Genomic DNA, 17,585 nt, shown 5'->3' on the forward strand with positions numbered 1-17,585 from the left:
AGGTTAAAGGTTGCTTGCAATGGCCTAGCAACATAGCGCTGTCCTCCTGCACCACTGCAGATCTACTGAAATTGACTGCAAGTCTCATCAAGTCACGCTGGCAAAATGCAGACACTGTGCATATGCATGAAGTCTCTGCTGGAAAGTCAATGCATAATTTGACACACCAACAACTGTGAGACAAGAACATGCCAATATTAAAGCTTCAACACAGACCACTAAGATACACAGAGAAAGGCTTAAAATGAGAATAGGTATGTCCTGAAGGTTAAGAACAAGTTACATTTGCAAATTAATTTTTAGCCTATCACAAATGTTTTATTTAACACAGACACATCAAAGTTCAAATCAAGTTTTGATGTGATGTTTGGTTATAAAACAAGAATACACTGACCAGTTAAAACTAAATGTCAGTATTTGGGCTGATCCACTGTCATTGTTGATGATCAAAACAATAGATTTTACACCAAATGTAATGTTTTGGACTGTCCACTAGATAGAGCTGTTTACCACAGTTGAGAATCCTGTATTCCCCCAAAGACTGCAGCTAAACATCTGGTGGGCTCCTTAAGGAAGCAGAAAGTCAAGCTGGGCTTTCAAAAGAGACAAGGACTTTGGGATCATACACACCTGCATTTTATTCATGAATGAATCAAATGACTCGTTATTTGTCTCAGAGGGTAAACTTTTCTAGGTGCTCAGTGAGGAAAGTTTTGTTTGGAGGGGCAAGAGGGTAGAAATTGGCTCCATCACGACAGCCCCTTCCATTTTCATTTTCATGAAACTGACATCTGTAGACCACCTCATCAAATCCCCAGAGACCCATACCAGCCTCTAACCATTGTACCAAACTGAAACTGACACCACTGATAGTAGCTCTCTTCAGTTTCTAAAAAAAAAAAAAATGCAGTAATTTGAATTTATTCTGTGAATGAGATCTTGTCTTTCATTAAATGGCAAAATTTAATTGGTACTGTTTTGATAATTAATTGTTAGATGACAATTATGTCCCAGAATGTGAAGCTTTTTCTTAAAATAGCTGCATTTCCTCTTTTACTGAGTGAACGCTGCATACTAATGTAAAAGTATTTATATCAAGAAATATTTTCTATATATATGTTTGCTGCCTTGTTAAGAGATACTAAAAACAAACGTCAGTAAAGATGACATATCTTGTGTAGTACAAGTACAATTTGTTAGCAAATTTCCTGAAAGTGGAAAAGGCCTTTGTTGTTTAGATACATTTTAGTCATTTTATACCTTTATCTTCAGTTTCCTTCCATCTGTCGTTAATCTGTGATGAGGTGCTCCCTGGTGGACACAACAGTACACAGCAACAATAAACACAACAGCACAGCAGTTTACAGACATCACGGTTTTTATTTTGTATATAGAAATCCACTACACAATTCTGAAATGATTATTTGTTTATCTAAACAGTCCCAAAATAAATTACTGCCCTGTAATTCTGTTCACGGCTGAATCTCATTATTTCATTGGACATTTAACAAATTCATCCATTCATCCATTCATCCATCCATCCATCCATTACCTATGCCGCTTATCCTATGAGGGTCGTGGGAGGCCAATCCCAGCTGACACTGGGAGAGAGAGGGGATACATCCTGGACAAGACATTAACAAATGTAACTATAAATTAACAAAATTAGACATGAAGTTAAAATCGTAAATAGTTACCTGTTATGATGGGTTTGCAACTACGTTGGTTCTTTAAAGTTTGTGGAGAAAAACTTCAGTTCTGCAGTTTTAAATATGCTGTATACATTTGTGTCTTCATTAGACGAACAAAAATAAAAATTGATATAGATTTGGACGACGTTCCCTCTGTTACAAGTATTTAACCTTAGCTTTTATGCTTTTCAAACTATTCAGTTAAGAATGCGCTGGTGTATCGGGTATTTTACTTCTTTAAACCCATCTTGTGCGACAGGTGCGGATGACATTTTACAGCTAACTGTGCTATGTTGCCTTCTCAGCAGCATTAGGCCTCCTCTGTGGTCACGTGATTTGTGGTCTCAGCGAGGAGGTGCCTCTTGACGATGGTTGCTGAGCGTGCTGCACGCAGACGTTGTCCCGACAAACGCCGTTACATTTGTAGTTTTGAATAATAAAAAAGTCCTAACAGCAATTACACGCGTATTAGCTGCTAGCGCCCAAAATATCCTGCGCGTTTTGTAAACGAATTAGATATGAATATTCTTTCACGGTTACGAACTTGTACGTTATCTTATAAGAAGTGATTCCGGTTCAGTGGGAAGGTTTGAACGGCTCTCTGGAAAGTGACCATTGTTGTAATCAGGTCGAGGCTCTTATCATTTCCACTAGCGGGCTCTCTTAGTTTTTTACGGGATTACGGTTGAAAAACAGGACAAGCTTTTTAGAGTGTCATGAAAGAAATGTCAAGGTAAGTCTGGCATGTGGCATATTTTCCACTTGTGAACATTTTTGTTCGCGTTTAAGAGAGTCTAAAAGAATAGGCTAAAAGCTAACGTTAGCCAACTGTCACAACAAGCAAACAAGGCCTGCAGCCACCGTTTGTTGGCTAGCTCGCTTGTTTGTTGTTGAGTAACTAGCGTAAATGTACCTAACAAAATGAGGGGATTTCACGTTTTGTTTTTGCTTGGAAAAAAGTTGGACTGGAAAATGGGTCATTAGTTAAATCAATTCTTCCGTAGCACCCAGCTAACGTTTGCTAACTTGCTAAATTAGCTAAGTCGTTAGCGATTCCAAGCTGTTTGTAGCATTTCGGCTAACGTCCATTCGCCGCCAGCTGAGATTGGATAGCAACACATTTCAGATATGTTTCTGCTTTTTGGTAAATTCGCTTTTCAGATTTGGATATGAACACACGTATGGGGTCAGTAATGCGTTTGTTGTTCACGTAATGTAAATTAAGCACATTGTTCTCATAGCATGTAGCATGCAAGTGTTTACACATGGGTTCGCGGTAATTGTAAAGGAGAGGAATAGAAACTACCTTTCACTCACAGACAGTGACACCTTACACATTTGGATGGAGCCCATAAATGTTTCAGTCTTAACATGGTAAAGAACCGTCATTTTAGACTGGATTATGTGAAACGATGAACGTAGTAGTGCTAGGAATCACTCTAGACGCTGTCATTGTATGAATTATATCGTGTTCCATGTCGTGTTCCCTCGCAGCACCATGCCTGGTGGGCAGCAGCCTCAGAAACACTATGGCATCACCTCTGCCATTAGCCTTGCACCTCCACGAGAAATAGACCACCAGTACACAAAGAAACTCTGCGATGCTATGAAACCTTTTGGGGTATTTGAAGATGAAGAGGAACTGAACCATAGGTGAGGAACAGTTAGCATAATTCTATATTTAACACAACAAGGAGGCACCACACTTGCAGGGCGTGCACTCAAAAATACCTTTACATTTTATTTCATGTGTGTTCATGTCATTGTGGTAACTAAATATATAAGCCTTGTTGCTTTAAGTCACACTTATGGCAGTTGAATTTGTAATTATGTACAGTGTATTTAACATAATTTTCAGTCTCACTGTGTGATTAAGTAAAGCCTTGAATTGACGAAACACCCACTAAAAGTTGTGTCTCCTTTCAGACTTGCAGTTCTTGGGAAGTTGAATAACTTTGTTAAAGAATGGATTGCAGAGATCAGTGAATTAAAGGTATGTTCTGTTGTGGCATTATGCATTCTAGATTAGCAGTGATGCATGATGCATAGGGAAGTCATTGATGGACCATCAAATCAGATACTCTAAAGTATTTGAAAATATTGTGCTGGTATGCCATAAAGAGGTAAAATTCATACTGACTTCATTGTGTATGCCTCTATCCTCCACAGAATCTTCCACCATCAGTTATTAGCTGTGTTGGGGGGAAGATATTTACGTTTGGTTCGTACCGTCTTGGAGTGCACACAAAAGGTATGTGTAGTTTTTACTTTATATTTTTCTCACTTGTCAAATGAATTGACATTAGTTAAATTACTATTTTATTCAGGGAATTTTTTTTATCATGGTTAACCTTTGATGACAATACTATGTACACTATGAAGGAGTAAAAAGCGACAGAGGTAATAGAACATTACTGCTACAGAGCACTCGGCCCTGTCTAAGCAGGTATGTGTTGTTGTTTTTGAAAAGCTCAGTTCACCCTGACCACACTAAAGCACGAGGCGGGCATTGTCATATTCATCTGCCATTCAGAGCATTTTTGTAAAGGCCAGTTTTGGGGTTTGAAAGCTGGGTAAATACTGGCTTACTATAGGCTGAAGGCATCGGTGTGAATGTGGTCCTGCATACCTCCTTGTTTTAAACAACAAACACAGCAAGTGAGATAAAGAAATAAAAAAAATAAAGAAATGAAAACACAACTTAATGTATAATAGAAAGCTGCATTACAAGTGTAGGCCGATCCAATTTCAGTAATGTTTCAGAAGTGCACCACACCTCTAAACTGTTTGCTATTGGTTGAAAACTACACTTGAAATTTGTTCATGCTGCAAATAAAGAGAGGCCGTCCTAGTCTTGTCCAAACATTCCTGTCACAGCAGATCATCATTTAAGAGTCCATTAATACTTGGTACCTAATGATACTAAATCTAATCTGACACAGCTACCCAGTCCAAACTCAAGCTCCAACCTGAAAATTATATAACATAGAATTTAACACATGGTCCTCTCTTACTGTGTCATGGTGTTAGAGAGTTCCAAATGATCTTTCGCTGTGTACAAACACCGGCTGTCAGCAGGCACACAAACCGGACATCAGACAAGTTTATTTTTGGACTGTTAGCAGGTTAGAGAGGAAAGATAACAGTAACAGATGCATTAGCATGGGAGCTCAGTGAATATTAGGGTACAGCTGCATTGAGCTGATAAAAATTTGTAAATGAATCTTCTCTCCAGTTGAGCCCGCTGTCCAGGCTAAATTTTTTAGGCCCCCAAAAACTTAAGTTGCCTTTGACTTTGACCTTTTGACTTTCGTTCATTTTGAAATATAATGTTAAAAAACATTGAGCTGTAGGTCTGACGTTAACGCATTTGGGGTCGACGTCTGTCCATCTTTGATTTTAGTGAGACTTTTTTTCCTTTCTTTCACTTAACAAATCGTGTTGTCAATCTGTCTCCCCTGCTCTGTGTGTGTGTCTGGGCCAGCTAAGTCACACACACATGAAACAGAAGACAGAGGAGAGAAATACGACCGTAACCAGAACAAAACTCAACAACAAGACTCTTGCTCTGAACTGAAATGAAACACAGATTATACTGATCAAAGTAATGGTTTATTACAGGAGCTGATATTGATGCCTTATGTGTGGCTCCACGCCACGTAGAGAGAAGTGACTTTTTCCAGTCTTTCTTTGAGAAATTGAAACAGCATGAAGAGATCAAAGACTTGAGGGTAAGTCTAATGAATTTCACTGTATTTGTCATTAAAGCACAGGGCGACAAACAAACGTATACATACATTTCAGTGATTTAGAGGGGGACCACCATGTTTGGACATTTCCCAATGAAGGAGGCTCAGTCTTCACAGCCTGTCAAATCATAGGTCTTTTCAGTTTAGAAGATGCAAGAACAGCAGATGGCTTACATCACTGCTCCTGGGGGAAAGCACCACTCTCTAGGAGCGCTGAATTTGCTGTCCTGGGAGCGTAGAACTCTATGTAGCACTGGTATTCATTGCTGGATTACTTCTGTATGGTTGAGTCTAACTTGGCTTTTGCTGATAGGTAGAGATTTAAGAAAGCTCTTCACCAGCTACTTCACCAGAGTAATAATTTAGTAACTCTCAGGGGATGAGCAATTCTCAGAAGTACTGGAGTAGTGTTTGGTGTCAGCTGGAAAGAATGATTAATTTGGCAAGGTACCTTTATGTATCTAATATGATCAAAAAGTGTGTACATCCCTTAAAGGACTAGTGTGTAACATTTAGGGAGATCTGTTGGCAGAAATGGAATATAATATACATAATTTTGTATTTGTGCATTATCAACTAAAATGATAATTGTGTTTTCATTCACTTAATAAGCCATTTATATCTACATAGGGAGCAGGTGTATAAATTAAACAGAGTGCCCGTTTCTTGGTGTAAGAGGAGGAAATCTGATGAAGCTCCACTGCAATGTTTTTAGCTGTTATGAAAGGGTCGACAAATATTTCTGCACACTAAATTAAATTGATTAGTGTGTCACTAATCTCAGTTGTGCAATTTTTTTTTGCACCATTCAAAAACAAAAACTGAAATTAATCAGAATAATTTGGTATATTGCCCAGTCCTGTTCTGTGATAATGTCAGTCAACCATGTGACTCTGTCTTGTCTCAGATTGGTCTTTGATACTGTCTCTCCTTTTTTCTCAAGGCTGTTGAGGATGCTTTCGTACCCGTGATAAAATTCAAATTTGACGGAATAGAGGTAAGTTACTCTGAGATCCAAGTGATCCACCTTGTCTACATTTTAAGTTCTTAGTTACAGGGGCCTGACCTAGTGCAGACTTGAATGTTGGCAAATGAATCACCCACTTAACACAGTCTACTCATTAACCACATTATTGACTTGGATTTTACAGGCACTGTGCTTGTATTACATGGCACAGATAAGACCCACCTGTTACTGTCTAATACAGTAGCTTTGCAAAGAATGATGGTTTAGATGATTTGGTCAGACTTGAACAAAAAATAATCAGGTTTTCTCAGTACAAACTTAATGACACAGGTTGGTGGCCCCTACTTGTAGTTCAGGTCTGTGAAAACCTCTTGTGGAGAGCAGAAGCACAGATACGAAGTACTTTGAAACCTGTTTGCATGTTGTAGTTAGAATTTAAAGTCTTGCATCATGCCTTGATAAAAACTGTAAATAAAAGCATTTAAACATAATTATCTAAAAAAGTCTCGTAGCTGTTGAACAATAATTGCAAGACATGAGGTTTTAATGTCACTGAGATACTTTATACTTGATGTGCACTCTCCCATCATCCAAATGTGCCATATTGCTTTGGACTTGTTTGCCATTTCCACAAGAAAATAGATTTCAAGCAGCCCTTTTCTGCCTACTTACAACTTTAAAAAGTATTTTGATGTGTGTAGTATTTTAGCACTTCACCTTTTTTGGTTTAGTAGTTAAACCTCAGTCCCCTCTGTATTTGATCCTGAGAACCGCTACAGCTCTTAACATGATTAACAGGTAGAGATGGATTTTGTGTACTGTTTTTAATCTTTCTTTCCTGCTTTTCTGCCTGTGTCTGTGCAGATTGACCTGCTTTTTGCCAGACTGGCCTTACAGTCCATTCCAGACAACCTGGACCTGAGGGGAGACTCCATCCTGAGAAACTTGGACATTCGATGCATCCGAAGCCTTAACGGTACACTTCATGGCTTCTATTTGATTGCACAGATGCAGCAGCAAAGTTGATATTGACTTGGCTCAATTGACTTGACTTGATCTTTGGCCTGAAGCTGTTGCTGGTGCTCTTTTCCAGAGTGACATTCATTAAGTACAAGAACATAGTAGGCTTGTAAGACTTACAACTATTTGACTCGAAACAGCTGTTTAAAATACTAAAGTTTGTATTCATTGGAATGTTAAACCTTCTCCTCTTGTGAAGTTACACGCAAACTGTGATGCTTGCCTGACAGTGTTTGAGATGTATGGTGTTTGCTCTTATTACAGGCTGTCGAGTGACTGATGAAATTTTGTACCTGGTGCCAAACAAAGAAAACTTCAGGCTGACATTGAGAGCCATCAAACTGTGGGCGAAACGTAAGTGGATTCAAAACATTCTTGGAATTTCCGATATACTTTTACATCTATGTCATCTGCGTGTATTGCTTTTTTCCCAAGGGATTCAGCGCATTATTGACATGTAAACACTTTGTGCCATCATCAGTATTTCCCTCCAGAACATTTAAATACAACATGTAAATGCTCAAAAAAGTGACAGTAATGAATTTATCTGTACAGTTAAAGATATGTTTACCTCCCACAGGTATCCTCTGTGTTCAGTGTATTTTGATGAACCATCGCTGTGCTCAAACTTGGGGAACACCAGTATTTTAAGATGCCACTGACGTGTTGTAATGTGTCCTGTGATTGTAGGTCGTGGGATCTACTCCAACATGTTGGGGTTTCTGGGGGGAGTGTCGTGGGCCATGCTGGTGGCCAGGACCTGCCAGCTCTACCCAAACGCTGTAGCTGCCACACTTGTCCACAAGTTCTTCTTGGTTTTCTCTAAATGGTGAGAATCTGGCTCTTGGCAACTATTAATTTCATTTTTGTCCTCTTCCACCTGGTGGCAGTATTTCACAGTCTTGTGCAATGCCAGTTATTGCATTAAGGTATTTACACATTTATTTATGACATTTGTCATTTCCATTCTGCAGGGAGTGGCCAAATCCTGTGTTACTGAAACAGCCTGAAGACAGTAACCTGAATTTACCTGTATGGGATCCTAGAGTGAGTATGACACCAGTGTTATATTTCCACATCTCAAAATGTTGTTATGCCCCCATTTATCATGTGTATTGCTATATAAACACAGGAAACACCATCTGGGCAGTGTTAATCTGCCGAGTTGTGAAACGTTTGTATGGTATTTTAAAGTTAGCTCAACAGATGGCGTACAGGTACATTATTGTCTCTTAATTCATGTCTCCTCGCTCCTCTGTCCTCATGTGACCACGACATTGATCGGGTCCTCCATCATGAGTTCCAATGCTCTTAACTCTGCTCGGAGGAGGCCTCCCAGAGCAGCTTGGAGCAAGGAAGACCTCCTACGTGGACGTCTTTTATCAGATACATCCCTTCAGTAAAAATACAAAAGCAATTGAAAAACCCAACAGCTCTGACATTTGTGTACAAAGTTGGTGCAAAACTGCAGTCAGAAACCTGTGTGGACAGATAAATAACAGTACTATGTGCAGTGCAAGGGCACACTCTTGTGTCATCAACTCTTACTTGCCTTGTAATGTGCTTATAGTCAAAGAGTAGGAGAGGCTATCCATTTGAATGTTTATTTTCCCTGGCCAGGCTTTTGATAGATTTATTTTGACATTAGCTTTGTTTTTACTGTTTTTCATAATAATATACATTAACTTTATCTTTAATTCTAGCCAATGAATTTTCTGTGTCATGTTTGTTGTGTCCCTTCAGCAATAAACACATTTTAATTCTATTGTTGTCGCTTCCGTTCAGTCACAGTAGGGCCAACTATCACTGTGCATTGGGCAGAAAGTATAGTTTAAGATGTAATTTTTATAATTTCCCAAATGTTCAGGCCACTTAATTCTCTCTGTTTACGATTAAAAGTTGTAATCATAAGATAGACTGCTGAAAAAATATAAGCCAAATGAAGTGCAAATTTAATTGTGGTTTCATTGAGTGGCTTTATACAGGTTTATTATGCATACGTTGCTTGTCAAGCAGGTGAGCCTTAATATGCGTATGTAAGATTTAAAATATGAATGAGCTAAAATCGGTAGCGTTACATGGGTGGGTAGTATGTTACATTATAAGTCAAACTGTAAGGGATGATCCTCAAGATCAGTTACAGCTTACACAGCTGTACTAGATGAGCCAGCTATGCAGTCTTCATCTATAACTGACAAACTTCAGATGAGCTTTGAGAGGGAAGCATGTCTCATTTAAAAAAATGTTTCCTTGATTCCTCCTTCCTTGCATTTTGTGAAAAAAAAATGCAAATGAGGGAAACCTGAAGTCAGTAAAGTGAATTGGGATGTACTGTGTGTGTAGGTGCATGCACCCACATGCCTTTCAGTCTATGGGAGTGAAGTTGCCCATTCAGTTTTGTGGGTGGAGTGTACTCACATGTGTTAGTGAAGGTTCATTCCTGCTGTGAAATCAATCTTGGTCCCCTGTGCCGTGTTTTTAGGTGAACCCATCTGACAGATACCACTTGATGCCCATCATCACACCTGCCTATCCCCAGCAGAACTCCACGTACAATGTCTCCACGTCAACACGCACCATCATGAGCGAGGAGTTCAAATATGGTAATACAGATTGCATAGTGAAACAACACAAAGGCCCACAAACCAAAGAAAATTAATGTGTAACAAGTACATTTCTGCTTTTTGTTAACCAAAGTTCTTCAAAACATTGGCTGGTTTTGTTGAAGGTGGTGTAAATGCTTCAGTTTTGTTCCTCTTAGTAGTAAATGAGTGTCACTTTTTTGAATTGTCAAACCTTACATATGTTTGTCTTTGTGTGTCATGAACAGGCCTCAGCGTCACAGATGAGATTCTTCAGGGAAAAGCAGAATGGTCCAAACTCTTTGAGCCACCCAACTTTTTCCAAAAGTACAAGTAGGTATCGAATTTGTCAAATAAAGGATTGATGGGTGCAACATTTTATTGACCAGGGCAAGATAAAAACATGTAGAGCTGCATGTTTCTCTTGTCTTTACTTATTTTAAAAATCATTAAGTGCTGTGTGAGGGTTTGTGGAAACAAGCTGTTTGTATAACAGTTTTGTCAGGTCATGGACTGTATTTGTGCAGTTGATACTAAAACCGGACTATGCCAGTTTGTTTTTTTCCGACCAACTTATTGTTTTCACTTTTTTAAGACTGGGCAAGTGTGACTCATCCTAACTGTGGTCTGCTGACCACAGTTAGGATGAGGTAGGAGTTAAGTCTATTCATTTTGTTTATGAAAGTTCCTCCCACACAGTTTAAGCGCCACAACTGAGTTTTCTTTCAGGTTCTGTTGGTGCTTGTGCTCCACCGTAGGGTTATGATAAATGTTCCACTGTGTAGCACAACAAACCCAGGAGTGAAAAATGCTGCAAAATCATCCCATTTAATGATTACCATTGCATGTATAGTAGAATCAATATTGATGACTCATACAGCCCAGTAAAGATCTACAGGGGACAGTCACAAGATCATTATACCAGCACAGCAAATATTGATTGTATTGAGGGTGGCCTTAGAGCTGTTTATCATCATTAATACACCTTGGTATGATACAGCATATGTTGCCATAATGCTGCTAGTATGTTTACTTAAATGACTTTACATCTTAACTGATTTTCTGTTCTGTGCTGCAGGCATTACATAGTTCTGACTGCCAGTGCGTCCACAGAAGAAAACCACCTAGAATGGTGAGTGTCAAAGAACTGGATTTCTACTAGGTCTACAGGATGAGACCACCTTCATTCCTCATTGTGTTTAATTTGCATTGGTACATTTCTACTGAGCCAGCTGGCACAACTGTGCACCCTTCTTGAACTTTTTGAGTGAATTTTAGTGAATTTATTTTATTGTATTTACATTACTGTGTAACAGAATCTTCATGCAATATAACTAAGAAACAACTCAGCTAAATGAATAAGTGCTGCAGCCAGGAAACTGTTGAGCTATACCATGATGATTCTCTTGTGAGTACATCCCTGATGTTGTTCCTCAGGATCGGACTGGTGGAGTCAAAGATCCGCGTTTTGGTGGGAAACCTGGAGAGGAATGAGTACATCACCCTGGCTCATGTCAACCCCCAGTCCTTCCCCGGGTCCAAAGAGAACCGCAACGAGTGAGTCATTAATCAAACCTGTTTAGTGAACTTTTTAATTTTTTTTTGTCATTGTCATTTGAGCAAGTTACCATTGACGTGTGTACTGCTAGTGCAAATCAGTGAGTCATGAAATCCATTGTTTGCAAAGGTCTTGTTAATTATTAGGCAGGCACATTAAATTGGTTGACTGCAGCTTTTTAATGTACTGTAATTGTGGATGTTTCTTCCTGTTGACTTGCCTCCTGCTACAGGAACGACTTTGTGTCCATGTGGTTCATTGGTATCATCTTCAAGAAAGTGGAGAATGCAGAGAGTGTGAACATTGACCTGACATATGACATCCAGTCCTTCACAGACACTGGTAAGTTTTATCATATCATTTAGAATTTTCTGTGGGTGGTGGTGGAACAACCTAGTCACACATAATAATAAGGTACAATAGGCTACAGCACAGGACATTTGCTAGCATTTACCAAACACTGTAAGTGTATAAAATGAAATAAGAAGTGTAAACAAAATAAACATTTCAAAACCTTTTCCAAAGACATTTTTAACTTTTATTAAACAAACAACATTTTTAATCAGTAAATTGAAACATACTCCTAGCTTGTAAGTTGTAATGTTAGTTGGGGTTGATAATAATCTTTAACAGAATTTGTCTAGGAAAATGGTACACAGCCTGGCAGCCTGCAGGAGTGTGAGCTGTGTGCCACATGAAATAGCCTCAACACTTCAGCTGTAGTTTGCTGGATTCATAGAATTCACTCTGTTGAAGGCGACAGAAAAGACAGTGCCAGAAAGGTGTCAGAAAGCACAGGTCTACCTTATAGCCAAATTATTATCCCTAAACTATTACCCTCAGTTCTATTTGATAGTTCCTCTGTTACTGCGAGAAGTAGTTGAAAATACTAATTAAGAAAAAAAGGCACGTTCAAGTTCCAAAGAGTCAAAGTAGAAGAAGTGATGAGCACACACTAAGGCTATGCTCTAAAGATCGTCTAACATAAACAGACATTCAGGCCAGTTGTCAGTGAATCATAATATGACTTGTTGTTCTCTGCAGTGTACAGACAAGCAAACAACATCAACATGCTGAAGGATGGGATGAAGATTGAAGCGACACATGTAAAGAAAAAACAGCTCCATCAGTATCTTCCACCTGAACTAGTGCAGAAGAAGAAGAGGGTGAGATATCTTCCTGTGCATGATGGGACAAATCCTTTATCATTTTTAGATGCATTAATGGTTCTTATCTCAAAAGTTTTGCCTTATTGTCTGTTTATTTTTCCCCCTTTCTTCTTTTCCACAGAGCATAGCAGAGCTGAACCGCAGCTCTAATGGCGGGAGCTCTAAGCGGATCTCTCTGGACAGCAGTCATCTGGACAGCTCCAGAGACACAGACTCGGGGACTCCTTTTAGCTCCCCAACCAGCAAACCCTCCAAGCCTGCATCCGACACAGATGACAGGTACGATATACTTGTTTTATATTACATGTTTTCCCTACTTCAGCACATCCAGCATTTATGTTTTAACTGGTGTATTTTCATATTTTTCATTTGATGAGTAAATGTTCTTTCTTCTCTGTTTTCTTCAGTGTCAGCCCTCCCAAGCAGCTTTTTGTGGAGAGCTCCCCAGCACCCTGTGCGGCACCAGCTGCTAAAGACCAGGGCATGTCTATTCCTGTCATTGGCTCAAGTGAGTCTTCCAGTGTCCACTACACAGATATCATGATAACATGGAAAAGTAAAGTAATTTTCCTCATGGGGGAGGCTGTTTATTATTTAGTAATTGCATAGTTGTATTATATAATTGACAGTCCAGTTACTTTGCCACCATATGCATACATAATAATTAATACCAACCAAAATCTTCAAATCTAGAGAACAATATTGATTAATGAAGGCCATGGTGATATTGGAAATTTTGAAAGTCTGTCCTCAAATAATACATCCTGATCTAATTCTGTCTCTTGCTCATTGTGAAGAGCCTCCGGTTAAAGCCAAGCCTCCTTCCCCACCAGCCAGCAGCTCCATCACCACAGTACTGAGTGGCTGTGTGAAGCCCAATGCCACCAGCAGCCCCAGAGAGGAACCCAACGGCCTAGAGGACTCTGTCAATGGAGCTCCTGCCAAGAGACCACACTCACCTACACAAGAAGAGCTTGCCAAGAGGCACAAAGACACAGAGGTAAGGAGGGTATCCTCAAGTCAGGGCAGGAGTTTAAAAGTATGGATATGTTCTGAACACAACTGTCATGCAGAGTAGAAGTTGTGACACAGCACTGTTTTTGCTGCAGGTGGTGTCCAATGATGACTCTACATTTAAAGAGCCATATCCGCCATCCTCTGATTCCAATCCACACGGAGAAGGACCCAATATTGTAGGTGTTATTTACTCTGTTTGTTTCTATCAACTGGTCAAAAATATTACTTTACATTTTCACATTTTGTCCCCTCACCATTAGACCCCTCTTTCTGGATCAAAGGCTAAACCCATTCCAACCATTGATACCTCAAGAACACAGGTAAGGCCTTCTTTGCAAACCCTTGGCTCCATTTTATACCTGAATGGTTTGATTTTAATCATTGTTTGGTACTTTCTCTATGTGGTGAACTTTGGTTGAAGTGGTTACTAAATGGCTTTAGATCAACAGTTCATGTTGTTCTTTCTAACCTCAGAGACTTCCCAGCATGGAGCTGCCAGACGCCTCCTCGCCTCTCCCAGCCAGCAACAGTTGTCGTGTCGTCAAAAATTCCATTAAACTGGCCCTCAACCGCCACAAGTGAGTTTCAGCTTTTATTCCAGTAGCATCAGGTCAATTGAAACTCTTGTTGTTATTTGATAGTCATTGTCATTGTGTTTACTTTGTTTAATTTACTTGTATGTTCCACTGTCATGCAGCATCACACCTCCCAAGCCCCCAGTGTTTGAGGGCACCCTCACCACTGACGCTCCTCCTGCCAGCGAAGAGAAGGGCATGTCCATTCCTGTCATTGGCTCAAGTAAGTTTCCTTTTTTTTTATCATCAGCTCTTGTAATTGAAGTCATCAAGTTTGTTTTTCAAGTCTTAATTTTGCCAAAAATGGTGACAAAAAGTATTTGTTTTTGTGTGTACAGACGAGATGTAAAGGAGTAAAACTGAATCAAAATCAGGGGCCAAAATGAACAATGTATCTTCTGTATGTCTCTCTGTAGAACATGTGGCATCCAAACACGTGGCGCCCCCCATTGGCAGCTCCATCCCCACATTAGTGAGCAGAGGAGCTGACCCGCTGAATGGAGCAGCCTCCAAGAGACCCCACTCCCCCTCTCTGGAGGAGCAGGCCAAGAGGCTGAAAGAAACAGAGAAGGCCAGAATCCACATAGCCTGAACACACAACTAACAGACTGGATTCATACACACACACAGGTGGGGCTTCACAGTTAAGTCAAACACCGAGAAGATGACTTCACACAGGGACAGGGAGTGTCAGGTCGGTCAGTGTGAAGCAGCAGGATGGACACCTCTCCTCAAATCTTCAGAGCTTACAGATTTGCCAGTGGTTAGGTGATTTGGTCACTGTTGTCTGTGCCCTCTGTCACACTCACAACCAGAGGGCATTCAACACAACTTTATGGAGATATCTGACATGAGAACTAAAGCAACAGTTTTTTACTCGTCCTCTCCCTCAGTGTTTAAAGATGTACACTGCAATGACGGAAAATGAGCTGTTCTTTCCTTTTTTTTCTGGTTAACATGTTTTAAAACAGCCCAAAACATTTATCGAAGCTTGCTACACACACTTCTGGTGTATGCTGATTTTCTTTTTTCTTTTTTTCTCTCCGAAACAGAAACCTGTACAGTAAATGTTGATGTACATAACTTTTTGTCTTAAAAAAAGCAAAAGATCACTGTTAAGTCTTTTGACCATTCTATTGTAGTTTTATCTAAAAAGGAAAAAAAAAAAAGTTTAAAAAATTGTAATTTCTTGTTTTTCTCTACTGCTTGTCCAAAAAAATGTGTCTCCAGCCTTGGATATTTTTTGTAAACATTGTACAGGTTTGGATACAGTTGCAGGGAGGATTTATTGAGGGTTTGCTTGGACATGATGGAAAACACAGCCACGACTCTTTGGACCACCACGACTACCCAAAGAGGACTCCAGGTTAGTATTGGACTTGCAGTGTGTAGGTGATCATAGATGCCCGGTGACATCAGTGCTTCTCAGGTGCCAGTAAGAGCAAGAAAATCATCCTCACAGCAACAGGAAATGTCATGCATTTTCTGGAAGTGATTAAATGGGTCTGAAGCTTTTCAGTGATCAATACAGAACATTGGGAAAGACCATATCAAAATGCTACGCTAATCCTTCTGTTCAGTAGCTTCAGTGTCACTATGTCACGCCTATTGTTCGTCTTGGATTAAAAGAAAAGGTTGATGAGTTTTCTGCTTACTTTTCATGGTGTGTTTAAGCCCAGTGTCGCGTTAGTGTGGTTGACATTAAAAAAAGTGAGAGCTGGACAGGTCATAAGAAAGTGTGTAAAGTTCAGTTTTGTGTATGTACCTGTGGTTGACAGATTGTCTGACACCTGAAATTATGTCTACTCTGGTCCATCAGGAAAGTTAAAAAGCAAATTATTCAGGATACTTCTTGACCCCCCACCACCACCACCACCACCACCCCCGCCACTTCACCGTGGTCTGTTTGCTAGTGAATCTTGATCCTGATGAAGCGAAGTCTTGGTTGTTTTCGTGTTCCATGTCCATGAAAGAGTTTGTGGTGCTTTGTGTAAAATGGTTCGAAGCTTTTTGACGAGCTGTGCTGGTTCGTGTGTGTGTGTGTATGCATGCGTACGTGGTTGACTGTGTGTGAGCGTGCATGCATTAGATGGTTTATGTGTTGGAGAGAGACGGAATTCCCTTCGATTTGGGTGTTAACCATCTGCACCTCCTGTGGAGGTTCTTAAAAGGCATCTCCTGGGGCCACAGGTGGGGGGGTCAGGAGACAACTTTTTTTTTTCCTGCCTTGGGCCCCAACCCTCCATCTTTATGGTCTGAAGCTGAGTTTCTTTGTGTTGGACTTCAGCACAGAGGTTATATGTATACAACAGAGTGTAAAGTGATGCTATAGAGGCGCCCTTTTCATCGGAGCAGGTAGAGAGTTGGGACACAGGCTCTTTTTCCAGCATCAGTTTCCCCAACTAAATGTACAGAGAACAGTTTTTTCAAAAGGCATATTCTTCATTATTGGGGGTTTTCTTATCACTTTATTTATATTTGCATATTTGTACCATGTGATTTTTTTTTTTTTTTTTTAATAGCATTCATAGCAGGTAGGTCTTTTTTGAATGAAAACTGCACCACTCTGTTTCAGACAACTCATGTTTTGCTGTTCAGAAACATTTAACAAAACAGGTCATTTAGATGTTTGTTTCTAAAATGTATTGAAAGGGTATTTTTGTATGTGTTTATCACTTCCTTTAAATGAATCCGTACACCCATTAAACCCCTAAAACTACTCTGGTGTCTGTGTTTTTTGTTACATTTATTTTTACATTGCTACATTTGTTGTCACCAGTTGCATCACAGTTGAGGCTAGGGAGGGGTTTTACTACCTGCATACCTCGTCTTAATATCTTTTGACATGACATATGAAGAACAACAACTAGAAACTGGATATTCCACATGTTTCCAAAATCAGGGTCCAAAAATCAACTTTTAATATTCAAATGAGGAATGAATATTGTTTATGATTTATCCTTGAGCTCACAATTTCATTGAGACTGTTTTCATCAAATGGATATCAAGAGACCTACCTGAACCTGAACATATCTGGAGTTATCGTATGTTTAGCATGGGCCATAGCCACATAGCCTTTGTTTCTTAGCACAAATTAGCTGTTCATTTAACCTGATTTTATACAAACAAGGCCACAGTTAGCCCTGTTCTGTGCCTTTCATCTATTATTATATCTGAGCCACACTAACCATCTGGATGACTGTACAAGATAGATAAATAATTCATTTACAGCCTGTGTCTCTGTTAAACTAAACTAC

At 39.7% G+C, this 17,585-nt stretch overlaps 1 protein-coding gene across 1 annotated transcript; it reads left to right on the forward strand.

Annotated features, from left to right (window-relative positions):
- Window positions 1-1,698: 1,698 nt before the first annotated feature.
- Window positions 1,699-17,048, forward strand: papolg (poly(A) polymerase gamma). Its single transcript, XM_018694626.2, has 24 exons — window positions 1,699-2,424; window positions 3,186-3,344; window positions 3,618-3,684; window positions 3,861-3,942; window positions 5,313-5,422; window positions 6,384-6,437; window positions 7,272-7,383; window positions 7,692-7,781; window positions 8,118-8,256; window positions 8,402-8,474; window positions 9,910-10,030; window positions 10,258-10,342; window positions 11,088-11,141; window positions 11,447-11,566; window positions 11,800-11,909; window positions 12,612-12,733; window positions 12,858-13,015; window positions 13,144-13,244; window positions 13,534-13,736; window positions 13,846-13,929; window positions 14,014-14,073; window positions 14,228-14,331; window positions 14,451-14,551; window positions 14,745-17,048. The coding sequence occupies exons 1-24, from the start codon at window positions 2,408-2,410 to the stop codon at window positions 14,918-14,920; spliced, it is 2,502 nt and encodes an 833-aa protein (XP_018550142.1). The 5' UTR covers window positions 1,699-2,407; the 3' UTR covers window positions 14,921-17,048.
- Window positions 17,049-17,585: the final 537 nt, after the last annotated feature.

This window comes from Lates calcarifer, linkage group LG16_LG22 (genome assembly GCF_001640805.2).
Source record: "Lates calcarifer isolate ASB-BC8 linkage group LG16_LG22, TLL_Latcal_v3, whole genome shotgun sequence".
Lineage (NCBI taxonomy): Eukaryota > Metazoa > Chordata > Actinopteri > Centropomidae > Lates > Lates calcarifer.